Below are 15925 nucleotides of genomic sequence, written 5' to 3'. Positions count from 1 at the left end.
TTTTTTTTAAGATGTATTTATTTATGCATACAGAACTGGGGTACAGGCCAGACGTGTGGGGGGGCGAGAGGATTCACCAGAGACAGAGGAGGGAGCAAAACAGGCAGATCAACTGAAATACACTGCGGAGGGGAGCAGTGGGTGAGTCTGGGAGGTCTGCTGTGCCATGTGGGTCACCTCCCTGGCCGGGATCGAACTCATGCTGCAGTGGCTGTGAAGGCTTCATAGTGCTGCACATTAATCTGTTGCACCACCAGGGAAGGCCCGAAAGTGAAATTTTGATTCTGATCAACTAAATACAACCTGAAATGAAGACTGTCTCCCTTGGCAGGGTCATTCACCACCAGTGGAATTGGCTCCCCCACGTACCAGCCTGGCCTGGAGGAACCGCCCTCTCCCTAGCCAGGCCTGCGAGCCCCAGGCAACCACGGGTGTGATTTCCCCTGAGGTTTGTCCTCTCTGCCCTCCAACCCCAGGGGGACATAGAAGGTAAATCCTTTGTGAGGATAGCTCGGTGGCACAAGTGAGGTGACCAACCCCACAGTCTTGGTGTCCAGGAGGCCCATGAAAAGACAGCTTGCTCACCTGAGCTCTGTGCTCTGTGCTGTTAGCACAGATATCAGGAGCAGCCTCTGGGTCTTCTTCTGTTTCATTTTAAATGTCAGAACAGGAGGAGGAAGGAAAAGAGGGATACAGAGATACCTCATTTTATCCTGCTTTGCTTTATTGTACTTCAGAGATACTGCCTTTTTATATGTATATGTGTGTGTATATATATATGTGTATATGTGTGTATATATTTAAATGTACATATATGTGTGTATATGTGTGTATATGTGTGTATGTGTGTGTATATATATATACACACATATATGTACATTTAAATTGAAGACCTGTGACAACCCTGCATTGGACATATATTAGCACCACATTTCCAATAGCGCATTTGCTTTGTGTCATATGTAATTAAGCTATATATATTTACATGTACACATACATATTATTGTATATATGTTAAGGGATAATGTGTAGTGTGTGCATATGGTATGGTGTCAGTATAATTTATATATACTGAGGAATGAAAAAATTCTTGCAGCTTAGTTTATTGGTGAACCAAACCCACACTCCTAGTATGCCTGTATTCTGTTTCAGAGCATATCTCTATTCTTACAAAAGGTATTTGTAAATTTCACCGCAAATTGCACCTTAGGCAAATCATTTAAATCAGTATTTATTGGCTAGACACTGCAGGAAATAATCAATAAAAAGAGTTCATATTTTTGTGACATGGGGCCCATACAGACAAATCAGTAAATAATCTCCTATGGGCATTAGGTAGAGGTATTATTTATGTGGATTAAAAAAAAAGTTTGGGGCCCTCCCTCATGGCACAGCAGGTTAAAGCTCAGCACTGCAAGCTAGGTGCAGCTGCTTCAGTGCGAGTTCAATCCCAGCCCTGGAAGTGACCCACATGGCACGGCAGACCTCTCCTGACCCGCCCGCTGCTCCCCTCAGCAGCGTATTTCAGTCTCTCTCCCTGTTCTGCTCCCCACTTGGTCTCTAGTGAATCCTCTCACTGTCCTTGCACCTCTGGCCTGTACATGAATAAATTTAAAAAATTGAAATTCTGATGCATTTGGTTAAAAAAAAACATGTTATTTAATCACACTTTCCACTAACTCAAAGCATTCTTAATACTTCTAATAGCACTGTCAGTAGGTGTGGTAAGTAGCAGTTGGTGAGATGCTTTTATTTTATAATAAAGAGGCACTTAATTTGTTAAGTGTATCTGGCAGTCCCGTGTCAAAGAGAAGTAAGGAATGAGTATACACCACCCAATGGTGGCATACACACAGCCTCAGGAAAAGGTAGAATCATGCAGACACTGAAATTTTCAGAGGCATAGACTCTCTTCTCTGAAGAAGAAAGTGGAGAAGGAAAACGGCTTCTGAGAAGGAGATCCGTGCTGATGGCTATGCTTGCATGTCTCCCACTGCTCCACTTGGTGTTCCCAGCATTCAGTGCGATGATTTTAGGTCTTGGTGAAAGGTTGAATGCCTTCATCTTTCAGCTCAGGACGTGGGGCATCTTTCCTGATCTGGTTGCTGCCAGTCTCTCCAGCCTGTTCTCTGAGCTTCTCTAGGTGTAGTCTGCTTCTCCTGACCCCTGGCACCTTTGGCTTGAAAGGTATTTCCGGCCTTAGCTATACACTCAGCCTTACCCCTGTCCGCCAGCTACTCTGCTTCTTTTGCTTTGGACTTAGTGTTGCCTTCCCTGGGCACCACCTGACCATGGTGACACTCTATAGGTAGTGCAGGACTGTCTCATGGTGCCATGGTACACAAGGAGCGCTGACTTCTTACTTGGCTGCCTTTCCATCAGACAGAGCTCCTCGAGGTGGGGACAGGCTTTTCACTCGACCCTCTGGTGTCCTGCATCATAAATGTTCAGTAAGGATTTGTTGATTAAGTGAAATAAACAAAGTTAATAAAACAAGGAATCACCTGCCAGAACACTGAGGTAAGGCAGAATTCTGTAGATTTTTTCAGGGTGGAGAAGATGGATGAGGTTCTTTACTATGAAAAATGCTTAATCTCATTCATAATTAAGGCACAAGTTGGGGTAGACTGTCTCACCCATTTATAGGCAGAAGTAAGTTGATAATTCTGTTTTCAGATGTGTGGGGAAACTGTTGCATTTGTATGATAATATTACAAATGTATAGCCCACCTGACCCAGGGATTCCATTTGTAGGAGCTTCTTTTCCAAAATATAGTAGCACATAAAAATGAGAGACGTAGGTAGGGAAGTAGATACTCCCTACACATATATCCATTAGTTAGGAGATGAGTTAAAGTATGATACATTAATAAAATTTAATATTATACAACTGTGAAAAGGAATATATAGCACTATTTATATGAACATTAAACAGTGTCCATGTGAAAAAACATACAGAGAACTAACATTTGATTTCAGGGGAAAAGGAATATGTACATGTACTTCTGTATAGGATTATATAATAATTAAAATATCTTATGTCAGGGACTGGAGGTTGGGTGTAGAATACAAGAATTTTTCTACTCTTGCCTTTTTACCATTTGAACCTTGTACAAAGAATATGTACCACTTTATTTCTAAAAAATAATTTTGTTTTAAAGAAGCCAGTTGAATAGTATAAATAATAGTTCAGATTTGTTGAGATTTGCGGGATCATCAGGTAAATATCTCTAGGGTGAACTCTATGTGCCATAAACACATTCTGTCTGATGTCTAGCCCTGCCCATGCCCCATCCCTTTGCATTTGAAGTCTGTTACTCACTTGTTACCTAAGACTAGTGGAGTGGAAAAGGCCTTCAGGTCAATTGCCTGGTAGTGTTCCCATGAACCTAAACTGAACACTACTGCTTTTCCAACAGATGCCCTATATTTTAAGTGTCTCTCACCTGCAGCTGAAGCATGTTAGTTTAAAAATGTGAATGTGGGCTTTACAGAACCATTTAGATCAAAGATGCAATAACCAGTAGAATATCATTACAATACTAATTAACTAACATCTGAATTATGGGCCAGCGCTCTGTTCTGTGTAGTGGAAACATAGCTTTGATCTAGTGGTTTATGACCTCAGTGGAATTCCTTGGAAGCAATTATAGTCTCCTCCTTCACAGTCCCACACCAACACCCCTGTATGCTTACAGGAAATGGACAAATACCTGCTTAGTTGTGCCATATTCTATGTTCATAGAAAGTGTCCTGTAATAACATTACACCTTCAAAATTCAGACACTAGAGAATTATGTAAGAGCAACCCTAGAAAGTACTTTCTGTAGAAAGGGGAAGAAATGAGATAAATATGGCTATGGGTAGTGATACACTATTTCTGGATTGTTAGTCATCCAATTATAAAATACTATAGATGCTGTCATCTAATTTATTTTATTTTTTATTAATTTATTTTATTTAATACTATAGATGCTGTCATCTAATTTAATTTATTTTATTAGTGGCCCAAAGGAAATACAAGCTTTGAAATGAATTTTTATTTTTTAAAGATTTGTTTATTTATGCATACAGAACTGGGGTACAGGTCAGAGGCATGGGGACAGTGAGAGAATTCACCAGAGACAGAGTGGGGAGCAGAATAGGCAGATCGGGAGAACAGCAGGCAGGTCAAGAGAGGTCTGCCGTGCCCTGTGGGTCACCTCCTTGTCCATGGATCGAACTCTTACGGAAGTGGCAGCTGATAGCTTCTCAATACTGTGCTTTTTTTTTGAGATTTATTTTGTTATTCATACAGAATTAGGGTACAAGCTAGAGGTGCAGGGGTGGTGAGAGGCTTCACCAGAGACAGAGTGGGGAGCAGAACAGGCAGATCGACAAAGTACACTGCTGAGGGGAGCAGTGGGCAGGTCAGGAGAGGTCTGCCATGGCATGTGGTCACCTCCAGTGCCGGGGATTGAACTCCCACTTAAGCAGCTGCGGCCAGCTTGCAGTACTGCATCTTATTATGCCACCAGGGAGGGCCACTCAATGCTGTGCTTTAACCCAGCATGCCACCAGGGAGGGCCCTTGTGATGAATTTCTTAAAATTCTGTCTCTGTAGCCTTGGAGATAACTCTTCTTTGTGCTTCTTACTTTCTCTTCATGACAGTTTGTTTTGCCACCAAATAAGTGAATCTTATTGCCTGGAGAGGCTCTTGACTGCCTGTTATCTTATCTAACTGCCTCAAGTCTGAGACATTAACCAAAGGCCATGACTGACCCAACATCTTTCTGACAACTTGTCTCACATGGAACCGTGATTTAAACCATCACCTCCAGTTCCCTGTCAGCAGGCCTCCCACTCTGCTTCTCATTTGTGCTGAAATCATGGGGGCCTTTGGCAGCAATAAAATGTTCTACTTGGGGAGGGAAGAATTACCACATAGTGAAATCTGGGGAATATAATTTATTTTCTGCTATCAATTTTCTCTAAGAAATCAAGGCTTTTTGCTTTGCTTGTAGACATTAGTGACTGACATGATTGTATTTCCACAACTATCTATATTTGAATAGGATAGTGTTTTTATTTCCCACCAAGGAACATAAGCACTTTTTTAAACTGGGGTTTAGACCAGAGGTATGGGGGCAGTGAGGAGATTCATCAGTGACAGAGTGGGGAGCAGAACAGGTAGATCAACTGAAATACACAGCAGGCGAGACAAGAGAGATCTGCTGTGCCGTGTGGGTCACCTCCCTGGCTAGGGATTGAACTCGTGCTGCAGTGACTGCAGATGGCTTGCACCACCAGGGAGGGCACCCAAACAAAAGCACTTTAAACACAATAATTAAGGTGCTCTTAAATGAGAGAGAAGCATAATCTGTCAGGTCCATCAGTTTGTCAGTTGTACTTCTGAAATGTCAGCCCCTGAAATTATCCTGACACGAATCTTTGACCTGAACCCACAGTGATTCTGTGTAACTCTGGTCGCCTCTCCTGGGTCAGTGTGGGTTCCAGGCAGTGCCTTTTTACTGAGTTCATCTGGAACTCTTCAAATAAAGTGAGATTATTTTACATGTCATAGGAAAACCAGGTACCAGGTTCTGATGGGCACATCAGAACCAAAGCTAAGAATGAGAGCTGTAAGGGGATTTTGAGAATGTTGTATTACTATTAAAATAACCTTAATGCCCACATGTGTATGGCACACTGTGCTTTATGGAGTGTTTGTTCGTAATTCTTGGGGACTTGGTGCGGGACAAATGAGAGGAGGGGGCAAAGGCTCATTACAGCCCCAAGGGGTTCTGAGGTTCTGAACAGGTGACTGGAGGACACCTGTTGATTCCATTTCCTTCTCAGTCATGCTGCTGGGTGAGAACCTGGCTTTAGGAACAGAAAAGAACAGGTTGTTGAAGTAGGAGGCAAACCTGTGGCATCTAGGTATTAAAAAAAGAAAAAGGAGCTTGAAGTTGTGCCTCAAGGATCTTCCATAGCCACCTGCTGAGCTAGGTGGTTGTACATGTTTATCCAAACCAAGCATTGACTTCAATATACAACTTTCCTTTAATGGGTCATGCTTGGGCCCACCCTGCTAATGGTTCTGGCTTGAGAGGAAGTGATGAAAAGTCAGGAATCAACTGAGACAGATGATCTGTTTACTGTCTTTGTAAGATGGCTAACTCAAACGAGAGGGTGAGTCAGCAGCTGGAAGGAATTCTGTGTTTAAGTGCCAGAGATCATTACCCCGTCCTGTACATTCATTTATCAAATTTAGAGTACTACTGTGTACATGTTACCAGGTTAGAAACTGGATGCTCAGGGGTAGGGGTGAGATACGCATAGGTCATGAAGGATACAATTTGGGAATTTGACTTTTCTCACAGAATAATATGGTAAAAATGTTCTCTGTAAAATTCTAGTTCCCAAAATTGGTATCATTCAAAGTTGTACTTGTGGAGTTATCTCCCTACTAATTTACCTCATTTCACAATTGATGTAAAGGGATCTTAAGATAAATCCTCATTAAGATAATGAATCCTTTTTAAAATAAGAATAACTTATATGTCATTGTCATCCAGTGCAGTCATCTGTTTTTGAAAGTTTGCTATTCAGGTTACAAAGTGAATTTCATAGTCCTCAATCATATAACATTAGTGCTAAGAGCTAATGATTTGCCTTTCTTTTTTCATTAGGACCTTATATAACAACAAAGATATTCACTGATTTGTTGGGGTATTCTTTAATCCTGTCAAGTACTTTCTTATATTGGTATATAAGAAGTTGTCTTTCTGACTTCTCTCTCAATTTTGATAAGTAGCTTCCTATGATCTTTATTTCTCCAGCGTCCCTTCATCTAGCAGAGGAAATCTGGGGGGTGTGGGGGGAGGGTTCAGTGCCTGGGTGGGGAGGAAAGCTTCCTCACACCTCATGGTAATAGTGAAGCTGCCCCACTGTTGCTACACAAGAAATACTTATCCCAGTGTTAATGTCAACCTCCCTGTGCTCTTAGAAACTAGGATTCTGTGACGCTCTCTACTAGCTGCAATTACATTATAAAGATATTGTATGGAGGTTAGCATTTTAAAATAATTTGGTTCTCTTTTAGTTCAAACTTAAAAATATGAGCTAGAAAGAGACCCGTTTTGCCCTTTTTCTGGCTAGAACCGTGGAGGGTGCAGAGGAGAAGAAAAAGGTTTATGCTAAGTCAGAAGCCCTAAGAAAAAGTAAAAGAATTCCACAGCTAAATAAAGATTAAGCATCTGAGAAAGAAGTTTGCCCAAAGAAAGCTTCGAAAGGCAAGGAGAAAGCTTACCTACGAGAAGGCTGAGCACTATCACAAGGAAGGTAGGGAGAATCACAGAACTGAGATTTGGAAAGGCTGGGATGGCAAGAAAAGCTGGCAACTTCTTTGTACTTGCGGAACCCAATTAACATTTGTCATCATGATCAGATGAATCCTTGTTAAAAGGCCCTCCCTGGTAGCGCAGCCAGCGGGTTAAAGCACAGCACTGGGAAGATAAAGCCACTTCAGCAAGAGTTCATCCCCGCCTGCCCCGGAGGTGACCACATGGCGCTCAGACTTCTCCTGACCCGCACACTGCTCCCCTCAGCAGTGTACTTCATCGATCTGCCTGTTCTGCTCCCCACTCTGCCTCTGGTGAAACCTCTCGCCGCCCCTGAGCCTCTGGCCTGTACCCAAGTTCTGTATGCACAAATAAATAAATTTAAAAAAAAGGGGGGGGGGTGGCTTGAGCCCAAGGTCCAAAAGGTATGGCTGCTGCCTTGCCTCTGCCAGATCTTCAGGGACGCTTTCATTTAACTCAACATTTTAGTTAATGTGAGGAGCATCGTGGAACCATGTATTGCATGGGGGGTCTCCACACCTGAAGTCAGCAAAACTCATTGATCTCCAAGTGTGGCTTACATAAAATTAACAAGAAGAAACTTACTCTAACAGATTCGTCATTGATTGCTCCATCTCTTGGCAAATATAACATCATCTGCACACCTGATTCATTAGATAGATACTGTTGGAAATGTTTCAAAGAAGCAAACACCTTCTGCTGGCCCTTCACAGTATCTTCTCTGAGAGATGGAATGAAGAAAAAGACCCTCCCATTTTGTAGAGGGTGGAGATGCTGGAAACGGGGAAGACCAGATCAGCAGGCTTATTATAAGGATGAACTAAAGTATTTACAGGGAATATTTTTGTAAACTGGTCAGTTAATAAATGGTGACTGCATTCAAGTTTAAAAAAAAAAAAGAAAAGCACCTTTTTCTTGAAGATGTAATTGGATCAAGAGATCACTCTAAAGCATATCCTGTTTTATGGAAATTAAGTAGAGTTCTAGGGATTGCTGAAGTCATTTCTGCCTTTTGTTTTGTTTTGTTTTTAATTCTCTAGAATTGGCCATGAGGATGAGGACATTTTTGCTTTGTTCACCACTACCCTCCTCCCCAGAACCCTAAACAAATGGTTGACCTACAATAGGTGCTTAGTGGATGTTTGTTAAAGGAGTTTGGAAGTTTTTTTTCTTTAATCTTAGAAATCATTCCAATCTCTGTAATCATATAAACTGTCCGGTATTTAACTTCCAGTCAGAAAATTTGGGTGTGTTGGCTTGAGTTGTTCACACCACCCCAACCTTGGCACAGGTGTGAGATGGTGAGTGCTATTTGATTTACATGGCAATGAGTTCCTTTATGAGATAAAAATACATGATTTAGCTGGCCCTGTACTGTTTTTCTCTTCTTACTTGGGACTTAAAGCCATATTAGAGGTGAATTTTTTCCCCCTTAATCATTATAATGGCTGTAAAGGATATGACAAATTCTTTTATAACTCTTGGAGAAGTTCCTTCTTTTCAAAAGCAAAGTGCTATTGGTTTCTCACTCATTTCCAGACATTGAGGACTCACAGCTTCTGGCTTGAATTTTTATGTTAATTGAAACTGTTTCTTCAGTAGCTCAAGGCATGTCATTGTACTTCTTAGGAAAAAAAAATCATCTCCATATGAGTCATTACATCTAATCACAGGAAATGTATGAAGTGGCTACTGCGTTAGGAAATGTTCTTCCCTACATTTTGCAGTCAGCCAGCTCTTAAAACAAGCAGTTGGGTAAAAGTGGAGTGAAAGACATTGGCTTGGTTGAAGACCAGTCTGTGTCATCTGTGAGCACCTGTTTTCTTAAAGTTGAAGGACAGGCTGTTGGATGAAGAGGGTCAGGAAAAGGAAGCCAGTTGTCAGCAACAAATGCTTCTAGTGAATTTGCTGATTGCTGAGCACCTGCTCTGCTCTAGATATTGCTTGGGCTGAAGAAGAAGAAAAATGAAGAAGACATGGCTAGGAAGGAAGGAAGGAAGGGTATAGATTTGATTGCTTTTTGGAGAACTAAAGAAAACAGATACCTGAAAATTACCTGAAGAGATGCTGAAAGGATAACACAATTGTTGGTGACTGGGTACTCTGCACCTTTGCATCTTTGCCTTTACAAAGATGATTATGTGTTTACCATATACCACTGGAGGCAAACATTGTGTGCTCAGATTATAATGTGTTGTATCATGTTTATTTATTTGCAATATGTGTCTGGGCTCAAATTATGATGTGCAAATATTTGTTTTTGTAATGTTTAGTTTTAATTACAGATACTGGGTTGAAAATTTTATAAGGGTAGTTAATCACATCTAGAAAAACAATTTTGATTTCACTAACTGGAACCTTCATCATAGCAGAATACAAACATTTTTAAAAGGGTTTCAGTTCTTACTCTGTTCAGATCTAGTAAAACTGGATGTTTGACTTGCAAAAAAATCAGCCTTCCCAAGTTGCCAAAGCAATCCTGAGAAAGCTGGAGTCATCACAGGATCTCCTTGATTTCAGAGTTTATTACAAAACTATAAAATTCAAGACAGTATGACTTTAGTGTAAAAACAGACCTAGATTGAATGTACAAAATTTAGAATCCAGAAATAAATCCAGTCAATTTATAACAAAGCAAGCAAAAAAATACAATGAAAGATAGTGTCTTCAATAAATGGTGTTGGAGAAACAAGACAGCCCCATATACAGCAATCCATCCATATTTGGGGAGGGTTCTCTTGCCACATGAGACTCAGCACCAGTCTTGGCTGGGACCAGTGATAATAGGCAAAACTGTGACGCAGTTAACCTCTCACTTGCCCAGTCCCACTTTAGGTGTTTGAAGGTATGCACAGCAATCAGCCATAGGGCTGGAGAGCTTTAATGCAAACCAGGTGTTAGCTGACACCGGGAAGAAGATTACTAGTTTAATCCCTTCTCAAGTGCATATATATTTAAATAAATTCTTTTGAGGAACAAAGAATGAGTCACTGTGGAGAAGTTTTCAGAGAAACCCTCCCAGGGAATGTTTTTGATCAGAGAGCCTACCATGAGGTTGATAATTAGGGGGGGAGAGGTAGAAATCCCCACCTAAAAACCATTTCCTAGAATTTACCTGGAATTTATCTTGTCCAGGATTCTTGAATTGGAATAGACACATGAAATGTAAATTTTGTTGATGAATTGACAACTCTGGGGGAACATTTTAAGGGCTAATATTTAAAGCATATTTAAACCACAAGACAAAAATATCACTCCCTAACTGTGAGTCTCTAAAGCATATTTAAACCACAAGACAAAAATATCACTCCCTAACTGTGAGCCTCAGATAAGAGATGCGTTAGCCTCAGTTACTTACCTGAAAAATGGGGTAACAGTGCTTGCTTCCAGAAGGGGAGTGGTAAAGTTAAAATGAGATGCTTTTCATCTACTAATGTAAAGTGGTGGTTTGGGGAAAGCTACTAAAACAACTGTGATGAACATTTTGGTTAAAGTCTCTTTAACATTTAAATGCTAATTTATGGTTTCTTTCCAATAGCTAATGTTCCCAAAAGATGAAAAATTCATTATCCTCATATTTCTGTTCTTTTTCTACCTAATTTTATACTTAAGTAAAAAACAAAGAAACAGTTACTAACTCAAAATAACTCAGTCCAGCAAGGTGTTCTGGTGGAAAAACCTCTAAAAAAAAAAGGTAGGAGAAGGTGTAGGTGTCCATCAGCAGAGGACCGGACAGCAGTGTACACTGGACTGGGGCCCACTCTAGCTGCCACCATAGTCAAGTCCCCAGGATATTGCTTGTAGGTGAAAATTCAAGATACAGAATTTGTAGATCTGCAAACATTTCTGGGAGAAAAGGGAGAAATAAGAATTTACATATTTGTTATTTGCATAAAGAAATGAAAGGACGCACAGACAAAAGTGTTCATGTCTGGTGAGAAAGAGGACAAGTGGGAGTAAAGCTTTTTATAGTGCTCTAAAGTATTGTCTCACCGGGAATAAAAACATTTTTTAAAAGATTAAGGGAGAGGCTAACCAAATCCCAACCTGTTGAAACCTACCCCCATTATAAGCAACTTCATCTATCATGTTTGAGCCTATCTACCTTCTGGGGGAGCGTCAGTTGCTGGACCATGTGTTTGAGAAGGAAGATAATAATTCTGTGAGTAAAGCCTGTATGACAATTTAAATTTTGAATGCTGCGAAAGGAAAATGAAAAGACCAACGTGCATGTAAACTGTCTCTTCAGCTTGTTCATGCAACTTGTATTTTTCCTTTGTTATTTCCTGAAACTAATTTAAAAAAACTTAAATATTTTGCATCATGTTACTCATTCACATTCAAAATATTGCTGGTACCTCACTGGTGAACACAGGGAGAAAGTGAACTCACATTGTGATGTTTTCATTATCTGCCAAAGTTTGTGACCTGGAGAAAATAATATAGTTTGTTTTTTTTTTCTTACAGGAGCAGGAAGATTCAAATTCGAAACATCCCTCCTCACTTGCAGTGGGAGGTAAGCTAGTGTGTCTTTTCTGTATTTCTGCCCTCTTTCCTCAGTTATTCCTGTAACTGTCCTTGTTTTCCTTTCATTCACTTACTGGAGATATTATTGTACCATTTTTGTGTGAGAGCATAGTCCCGTCTTCCCATTCTGACATTGAAACTGTTTTTCAGGTGTTGGATGGACTTTTGGCTCAGTATGGAACCGTAGAGAATGTGGAACAAGGTAATAAATGAGAAGTTAGCCTGTGGAATTTTGGAAGAGATTACTGTTACTTTCTATAGAGGCTGTGTCAACTCTAGGGAGAAATAGTAGGTTCAGGTTCCTTTGAAGCAAGCTCTTGAGAGTGTATGATTATGATTATTATCTGTATGTAAGAGATAGCCATGTCTCTCTATCAATTTCTGTATAATTTATTTTTTCAAGGAAATGATTTTCAGGATGTTTTTCTTATACTCTGGACAAACACTGTCAGGCTGCTGTAGCTTAATTTATTAGGAAGAAATTGGATTTATCCATTCAACCTTTCTCTTCCTGGCTAAGAAAAACTGTTTTTCAAGAAGGAGACACCAGAATGGCCTAGACTTTGTGAAAATGCAAATTCTAGGACTCACCATAAACCTACAAAACAAGACTAAAAAAAAAACACTGCCAGTGTTTTTTTGCGTGTGCCCTGGTGTAAGGACCACTGCCTTAGGAAGAGTGTTATAAATGCCCAGTAGTGACATACTTTTTTCCTGTCACCATCATTTTTAATCTTCTAAAACATGAGATATGATTTATAAAGGAAGCACTAGAAGTTTTAAGATGCCTAGAGATGTAGATTCCTGCCTTCTGAGAGCACAGGCAGTAACCTTCAATAAAGGTTATTTTTGTGTCGACCTAAAACCAGAATGTCAATTCAGTCACTTACTGAGCATATGAACCTTTAAAGCAGTCCATCAACCTGACTGATTCCACATGTGTATAAAGTGGGGAGAATAATCTTGACCTTACCTATATTCCTGGGTAACGGTGGCACCCAAAGCTAACTTTGTAAGGTACTGATAGACAGCGGTGTCATTCATGATCTCAAGAAACTGTTAAGCTCCACTTAGGAAAGATCACAGCAAAACCATTTTCTCATAGACTATTTGTTTGGTATACCAGTGCAAATAATAGTTTTAAAGCAATAATTATTCAGATGAATAATATTAAAAATATTATTATTCAGTTTCATGCTGCTGACTGTTCATGCCCAAAGGTGAAGGGGAAGAGCTCAGAAAGAAGACATGATTTACAAGGATTCTGTTTCTCAGTTCTTATTGCCCTCAACATGGAAGAGAAGACATTCTCAATAAGGGTTGGGTGTAGTAGGCAAGATGGTCTCACAGACATGAACCTGTAAAGTTACTATCTAAGACCATGTTGCAAATTCAGGAGACTTCTATGCAAGGAAGAAACATTCAGGTCTCTGGGGCAGTTTCGAGGGCACCTGTACCCTGGAGATCACCAGTTTCCAACTGCCTCACAACTACAGAATAGCAGTAGTAGGCTTTTTTTGTTGTTGTTTCATAGATGACTCCTGATTCAGCAGAAAAACATTTCCAGTAGTTTTAAGAAAGTTTATCGGGCTTTCAGGCCCAATGAAAAAAATATTTGAATGGAATTTAGTTCTTTCCAGATCAGAAAACTGTCTGATTTGAAGACAGATGTCTTTGAAGAACAGAGACTATGGCCATGAAGTGAGAACAGAGTCTGAGAATCCTAGTGGATAGCTTTATTCGGGAGGTTCAGACACTGTCCACTCTCCCTTTCTGAGGGTCTACAGCCTCATCTATAGCTCTAGAAAGTAGCAGATAGGAAACCTCTGTGGTATGCTGTGTGTCTGCACTGAGAAAGACGGTTGTGGGCTACACAGACCCTGTCTTGCACTGTGAGGATTTCTCTGGGTAAGTGTGAATTAGATAGCAATACAAACACCCCCTAAAAGTTGAGAGCTGGACCCAGCATATATGATATGCAAATCTCAGTGGCAGTTCCTTCCTGAGAATTACTAATCTCCTCCCATAAAGGCTGTAGCTACTTTGACATTATTGGATAAACAAATTTTTAATTTAATTTTTTTTTTAAGATTTATTTATTTATTTGTTCATACAGTACTGGGGTACAAGCCAGAGGCTCAGGGGCGGTGAGAGGCTTCACCAGAGACAGAGTGGGGAGCAGAACAGGCAGATCTACGAAGTACACTGCTGAGGGAAGCAGCGGGCGGGCCAGGAGAGGTCTGGCTCGCCATGTGGTCTCCTCCGGGGCAAGAGGCAGGCGGGAATAGAACTCATGCGGAAGTGGCTTCAGATTCTCATTGCTGTGCTTTAACCCGCTGCGCCACCAGGGAGGGCCGGATAAACAAATTTTTAACAGTAGTCGCTAACCTTTTTTGAGAATCTATAATCTTGGAGATTATATACCAAAAAAAAAAAATCACATATCCATAAATTTTAATCATTTGGTGATGGGGAATTTATAGACTACTAAAAATCAAGTATGGTTCCAAGATTAAGAATTCTTAATTATAAGAGTTTATAATTATTTGGGAAAAAAAATCTTCCTTATGGTTTTCTTGAATTAATCCTAACATTAATTTTCTAGTCACTTAATAACAAATGCTTTAAAGGAAAGGTTCAATCTAGTCTTATATACTTATTTTGAGAAACCCATTAATTTTTGGTTTAAGCTTACTGGTTATCTGCTTTTTGAGCTTATTGTAAACTCACTTAGGAAGAAGAGGCAAGCAATTAATATATTAAATCAATTCACAGAGTGAACTTTACTAGACAATCTTAGAGTTTATGTGTTCTTTTTTTCAATCAAGTGGGTAGAAATTTTCCATTTTCTTATTTATTGTATATAGTTACTAGATTTAACTCATGATTAGACAAGGAATTTAATTAGAGGGAAACAAAACTAGCAATAGTTTGTCAATGAGTGAAGAATCTCAAGTCTTAATGCTTTTTACTTATATCTAGTAATTTAAAAGTAATTGCAAACCAAAGTTAAAAACTATTTTTTAATAGTAGGTACATAAATTCATACAAATTTCTGAAAAATATGCATTAAAAAGCATTATGATGTTTTATCTGATTATCTTCAGTTATATTAGCTTAAGAAAGTAATTAAGAAGAATAAATTAAATTGCTGTAGTAAAAGTGAATTTTAGCAGCATTATTTAGAATTGCAAATAATAGGAACAACCGATCGTCAATAATCAAGGAATTTGGCTAGGCAAAATCATGGCATATTTGCTCGTTGTAATATTTTATGGGCACCAAAATGAAAAATAGAAAGAAAATATACATACACATGCAAAAGTGTTTATAAACAAAGTGAAAAATATAGATTAAAGTTGTACACATAATTGATCACAAATGGTAATTGATGACTATGAATGATTGTGAAATTCTAATAATAATACAACTGATGTGATGAGTTTTAGGGCACTGTTCTCTAACGTTAGTCTGTTTATAATGAACCAATGGGCAACAGATATTTTTATTAAATTGTAGTTTTTGCTTCTTTCCTAGTCAATACAGACACAGAAACTGCTGTTGTCAATGTCACATATGCAACAAGAGAAGAAGCAAAAATGTAAGTGAATTTGAGCTTGTTTCCTTTGAAATATTTTGGAGGGTTGTCTTTGAAGTCCATTGAGTTCTAAACCTTTTCTGAAAATATGGAGGTCTTTGACATACCAGGGGAGCCCATAAGTGGGTTGAGTACACAGAGACTTTATATTGAAAAATGTTGTCTTAGGTATCAAAACTGAGATATTGTTATAGGGCACCCCAAATCTGTTACATGACAGGGGGAGAGAGACACCCCTGAAGCCCCAATAAACCTGCCTGCTCTAAGTGGGTTCTGCCATCTGCTGCAACAAGACAAAACATATAAAACTTTAATGAAAAGGGACTTTAATACAGTAAATATACAATATGGAACACAAAGAATATAACTTCTAAATCAAACACCTGAAGTTATCCATCCCCTCGTGGGCAGAAGTCAACCCAAAAGGGATTGGCCCAAAGCAAGGCCTGAAAGCCC

General features: G+C 39.5%; 1 protein-coding gene across 1 annotated transcript in view; it reads left to right on the top strand.

Moving 5' to 3' along the window:
* Positions 1-15925, top strand: part of IGF2BP2 (insulin-like growth factor 2 mRNA binding protein 2) — a 66386-nt gene that overhangs the window by 15430 nt on the left and 35031 nt on the right. The window contains exons 2-4 of the mRNA XM_012730293.1: positions 11812-11860; positions 12022-12073; positions 15409-15472. Coding sequence (XP_012585747.1) covers positions 11812-11860; positions 12022-12073; positions 15409-15472 — 165 coding nt within the window. The remainder of the gene's footprint in view (positions 1-11811; positions 11861-12021; positions 12074-15408; positions 15473-15925) is intronic.

The sequence above is a fragment of the Condylura cristata genome, unplaced genomic scaffold (assembly GCF_000260355.1).
Source record: "Condylura cristata isolate star-nosed mole 26May11 unplaced genomic scaffold, ConCri1.0 scaffold00003, whole genome shotgun sequence".
Lineage (NCBI taxonomy): Eukaryota > Metazoa > Chordata > Mammalia > Eulipotyphla > Talpidae > Condylura > Condylura cristata.
The sequence above is the reverse complement of the archived record's forward strand: the minus strand, read 5'-3'. Positions and strand labels throughout refer to the sequence as shown.